This window comes from Etheostoma cragini, chromosome 21 (assembly GCF_013103735.1).
Source record: "Etheostoma cragini isolate CJK2018 chromosome 21, CSU_Ecrag_1.0, whole genome shotgun sequence".
NCBI classification, from domain to species: Eukaryota; Metazoa; Chordata; class Actinopteri; order Perciformes; family Percidae; genus Etheostoma; species Etheostoma cragini.
This window is the reverse complement of record NC_048427.1, coordinates 5298465-5303712: the sequence shown is the minus strand read 5'-3', so window position 1 is coordinate 5303712 and position 5248 is coordinate 5298465. Positions and strand designations below refer to the sequence as shown.

The 5248-nt window shown below is 38.5% G+C and overlaps 1 protein-coding gene across 2 annotated transcripts in view; it reads right to left on the bottom strand.

Annotated features, from left to right (window-relative positions):
- Window positions 1-703: 703 nt before the first annotated feature.
- LOC117936427 (neurotrypsin-like) overlaps window positions 704-5248 on the bottom strand; it is a 43011-nt gene continuing 38466 nt past the window's right edge. Inside the window, exons 12-15 of one of the 2 annotated variants that reach the window (XR_004654950.1) lie at window positions 3958-4080; window positions 3573-3841; window positions 2660-3368; window positions 704-2627 (exon numbers count right to left, since the gene is read on the bottom strand). Coding sequence is in view for 1 of the 2 variants with exons in the window: in XM_034859408.1 (XP_034715299.1) it covers window positions 2776-3368; window positions 3573-3841; window positions 3958-4080 (985 nt within the window). In the remaining variant the exon portion in view is untranslated. Of the gene's footprint in view, window positions 3369-3572; window positions 3842-3957; window positions 4081-5248 lie in introns of both variants that reach the window. The other variant, XM_034859408.1, reaches the window with a different exon arrangement.

Genomic DNA, 5248 nt, shown 5'->3' with positions numbered 1-5248 from the left:
GTATCCGCTTTTGTTTTTCATCTCCCAGACTGATATGAAAGCTTGTGTTTTCTTTCCCATAATACTCTTAACACATGAAATCATCCAGATTAATTTGGAGTAACTCCACTTTATCACTGGACTCCTGACTCTGAGTTAAAGGTGTAAAGACAAACCTATCTATTATCATACTGAAAGACTATTTTAGTATTTACTACTTCACACAGATGTCTCACTTCTACTTACCTAAAGGTGTGAATATAGCCACACTCTGAACGTCTTGACAGTCCTGCCCCCCCTCAGTCCGATTTTTTTTAACGTTCAGCAATGTCCCAAAAGTTGTCATTTATGTTCATTTATTAATCACTTACTCTACAGTTTTCAATAAGAAATAGCCAACCCAGTGCAGCGGGGGCATTCTCTGATCCCCTTTTTTTACAGTGGAGAACCCGTCCAAACAAAAGGAAAGATTAACATGGCTCATGGGTAACAGCTAAGCAGATTTACTTTTCATTACTGGGAGGCAATTACATTTTTTGTAAGTAATCTTTTTACTTATGTAATCAATGTGTTTTGAGTGTGGAAAATGGCGCTAACCCTTTGTTGTCCCTATTGCACAATTACCCTTATTTGGTGACTTTAACATTAACAAACTAAGAAAACAGAGTTACTTGGAGTTTATTATTTACCAACACAGAGAAGAGAGGCCACACCAACACTGAACGCTTGTTTTCACCAGGCAGGTTTTAATACTCAACCATGATTCAGCACATTACACTGAGGAACAGCTGACAGGTTTAACACAGGTAAAGAAGTCTTTAATCACTTTACACTGATCCCACACCGTCCAGCCACAGACACACATTATTTACATTAACCTACAGGGTCTACATGGTAAAACATCAATTCTCAGGAAGGAAGGAAGGAGTAATGATAGGATTGAGTTTCTGTACAGGATTATAACAACAGGCATCGGACAGGTCCATGTTGGAGTTGCCGGTTACAAGATGCTTCACGACACAATGGTTCACAGTACATCAAAGCACAAGTCAAGTTCGCACACATTTAGCAATAGTATAAAAAGAACCATCAGGTTATCCAACAAGCCTGTGAAAATAGAGCAATATCGCCATCTTCTGGTTAGATTGCACATCTGCTCACAGTACGACAGAACAGACAACATTTAACTTCAAGAGTTCGGCTATCTAATTCAGTCAAGAATGAATGCAGTAACACATACTATCTAATGTCAGGAATAGTAGCTATCTATCCATCTATCTATCTAGAGCCATCTGCTGCAATCAGTACAAAAAGATATTTTAGGACCCGACAGTCAGCTTCCAATGGCTTTGAAAGGAAAGAATTTCCTGTACAGTTAAAAAGGACCGTGCCAACGTTTTTTGCTAGTTTTAGCTCCTTTACTACAATAAAATAGATACACTTGATTCAACTGCTGACGAAAACCATATTGTAGTTTTTTTTGTGCATATTTTTCCAGGCGGACATCGTTACCATAGTTTTCCCTTTGGGATAAAATATCAGTTGGCAGATTCTTGCTTTAGTTGTGAAATCCATCACTGCAAGATGTTTTTCTCCATTATTGTTGTGAGGTAATTCAGTTTAATTGATCTGTGAAAAAATTGCACCTGGGGGACCTCAGAACAGTAATGTGTCTTTGACAAAAAATAAATGCAGATTTAACATTTATTGTGATGGATTCCACAAGTTTCAAGTGCAATTTGCAAAATCTATGGAAACCAAAAGCTTCTTTAAAAGTGAGGGAATACTTGACACGTACATTGCATGGGTTTAATTGTACACCTTAATGTGAGCCTTGTCTTAATAGAGAACGTTTTAATAAGACTTCCTTTGTAACGGGATCATATAAATTGAGAGTAATTAATTCATTAACGGTTAATAAATTGTTGCTTTATAGCTCAGTTGTAAGCCATTAAAAACGTCTGGTCTGCCAGGTCGACAAAAATCTCTCAGGTTGGCGAGTTAATAGCTAAAAGTTAATAGTCTTTCTTTAGAGACTTTCTGATATCAAGCCTGCAATTTTAAATATTAATAACCCCAAACACTAAAACATCAAGAATCATTGGTATGGTCCCAGGTTAAATACGTAGCTAAGTCATAGGTCGAAACAGAACTTTCACCAGTGAAGGTATAAGACAACAGCCCGAAGAGATGAGCCCTGTTGGAAAAAGCAACATTTCAATTGTGACATGTGATGCAGGAGTTTAATCTGTGTTTATAACCTCAGAGGGACGAGGATGATATACAGTCAGCCTTTATTCTAGATGTTCTGGTGGTCTGGTTTGTTGATTTGTCTTACAAAAAGCACTGAATACACACATTAATAGGTACATTTTAGCATAGATTCTTGTGTGACCTTCTTAGAAATATCCTCAGAATATTTTGTTAACACTGCTGTCCTTAAAATACATGCCATGCTGATTTTTTTAGTGAAAGCCCCTGATCAGCATGCCAGGCTCAACCTAAACGTTGCAGACCCCACCAGCTATCGTTGCTGCCTCTCAACAAGCTGTAGCTCACATGTAAAGTACCACAAATCACCCCCACACGCTGTCATCCTGGCAGCTCAGGAAGGTCTGCCCACACCGCTGTACTCGTCAAACGATTAGCAACCGCAAACACAACATTGAGTTCAGATTTGAAATGAACACAGACCTAAGTTAGGAGCATCTTTCTTTACTTTTAAAGGTTACCTTCATCATCCTCTTCCTCAGGTGGTCACATGGCACGCATGGTAAGCCAATGGCACGGCCTCAATCAGACCAGAATTTGTGTGTTTGTGTCAGCATCCCCAACGTGGTGGGCATGTGTTTTAGTGTGTGTGTCAACGTGCTGTTTGGTGTGTGAATGATGCGTGTGTTTTTGTTTAATATCATTGATTTCATTTGTTTCTTGTTGATCGTGTGTGTGTTTAAGCTCGTCATGCACGTGGAAGTATTTATCCCTGTCCTCGCCGTGTGCGTGTTCCTCTTGTGTGTGTGTTAGGTCATTGTCAACGTGTGTCAGATCTTCTTTGTGTGTGTGTGCGTTCGGTTCCTCTGGATGTGCTCGTGTGTTGATGACCTCCTCGATCCAGCTCTTGAAGCGGCTGACTCGAGTGTAGAGCGCTGGAGAGGAGGGGTCAGCGCAGTCGTAACCCCCGGTAACGACCCCGGTGAGGACCCATCGACCCATCTCCCCCTGACACACCAGCCCGCCTCCAGAGTTGCCCTGACAACTATTGTCATAGAGGAGGCTAGTGTCTGGAGGACTGCCGGCACACAGGGTGCCATGGCTGGAAAAGCTGTCGCCATAGCGCTTCTTACATTGCCATGACGACATCAGAGAGACCCAGGATGCAAGAACTGAGTCTGGGAGAGAAGATGGATTAGATGATTAAAGAAGCGGCATGTCAGAAATGCTGAAACAATTAGTTAGTTTGTAAGAAATGCCATTAACCTTAAACCAAAGAATCATGAAAAATGTTCCTTCTTCAAAACATCTTTAACATATTTTTCATATTGTTAGATGTTTTAAAATATATTACTTAACACACAGGAGAGAAAAACACATACCTGGTCCTGTCCTGCCAGCGGTAACCATGACAACACAAGAAGATGGTGCATTTCCTCCTGATGCTGCGTCTGCAGCAGGAAGGCATGCTGCGTTGGTTTCAAGGTCAAAGGTCAGACAGTGACCCTTGGTGCTGGGTAGTTTCAACAAAGCCAGATCGTGACCTCCACTCTGACCCTTGAACTTCCTGTGAAGCACCACCTGCTCCGGAGTGAGAGTCTGCTCTGAAGCCCCGACACGCACCACAAACCTGGACGGGTCGCTGCCAAACCTGCAGGAGACAGGACAGAAGAATCTTATAGTGAATTAACACTTCATGGTGTTCTGTGGTCTGACTGAAGATGGATTTGTTGTAGAAACTGATTTATAGTTCAACTGCGGATTTACCTGCTGACACAGTATGCAGATGTCAGGGCCCAGCAGGGGCTGATCAGGGTGCCGCTACAGAGAGGACTGGCAACTTCTTCTTGAGACTGAAGCCACACTGACACATGCCATGGCCATGTGGTCCTGCAGAGAATGGAAAAAAAATCTCAATCCATGTTTTTGAATGAGTAACACTGACTGTAAACTTTTATTAATAAAAACTTTTACTTGTAATTACAAATTTGTGTTTTTTCACCATACTATGCTAAGTTTTGCATTATTAACCTAACTTGACCCGGTTCTATAGACAGCCCTGTGTCAAATTGTAGTTTCAAGGAACGGTGTCACATATGTTAAAACACAATTAATCAATTTAGCTACATTAAAGGCCCTTAAGTGTTTAAAAGTTTTTTTTCATGAAAATAAATGTCCTTTATTAAAAGTCATTAAAATATCAAAGCATAGTATGACAAAAAAGTCATAGTGAAGTATTTTTTAAAAAATGACAAAAAGTCATAGTATAGTATGTCAAAAAAAGTCACAAAAATCACAGTGTAGTATGTCAAAAAATCCAAAAAGTCGTAGTTTTATATTTAAAAAAAAACTCATGATGTAGTATGTTGAAAAAGTGATAAAAAAAATCATAGTGTGGTATATCCCAAAAAGAGATGAGAAAAATCATAGTATAGCACGTCCAAAAAGTGAGAAATAAGTCATTGTGTAGCATGTTCAAAAAAAAATTCATAGTATAGTATTTCAAAAAGGGGTTAAAAAAAGACATAGTATGTATGTCCAAAAAAAGAGATGAAAAAGTCATAGTGAAGTATGTTCAAAAAGTGATAAAAAATGATAGTATGGTATGTCCAAAAAAAATGATTGAAAAAGTCTTAGTATAGTATAGTATGTCAAAAACGTAATTGTAATGTGTTGAAAAAAGTATGTCCAAAAAATAATCAAAAAAGTCATAGTAAAAAGAGATGAAAAAGTCATAGTATAGCATGTCGAAAAAAGTGATAAAAAGTCATGTCGGAAAAAGGGGGAAAAATCATAGTATAGTAAAGTATGTCAAAAAAGTCATAGTAATGTGTTGAAAAAGGTTATAGTATAATATGTCAAAAAATGATAAAGAGTCATAGTAAAAACAGATGAAAAAGTCATAGTATAGCATGTCGTAAAAAGTGATAAAAAGTCGTAGAATAGCATGTTGAAAAAAGGGGGAAAAAATCATTGTATAATATGTCAAAAAAGTGATAAGAAAGTCACAGTATTGTATGTCCAAAAATAGTTAAAAGTCATAGTATGGTATTTCCAA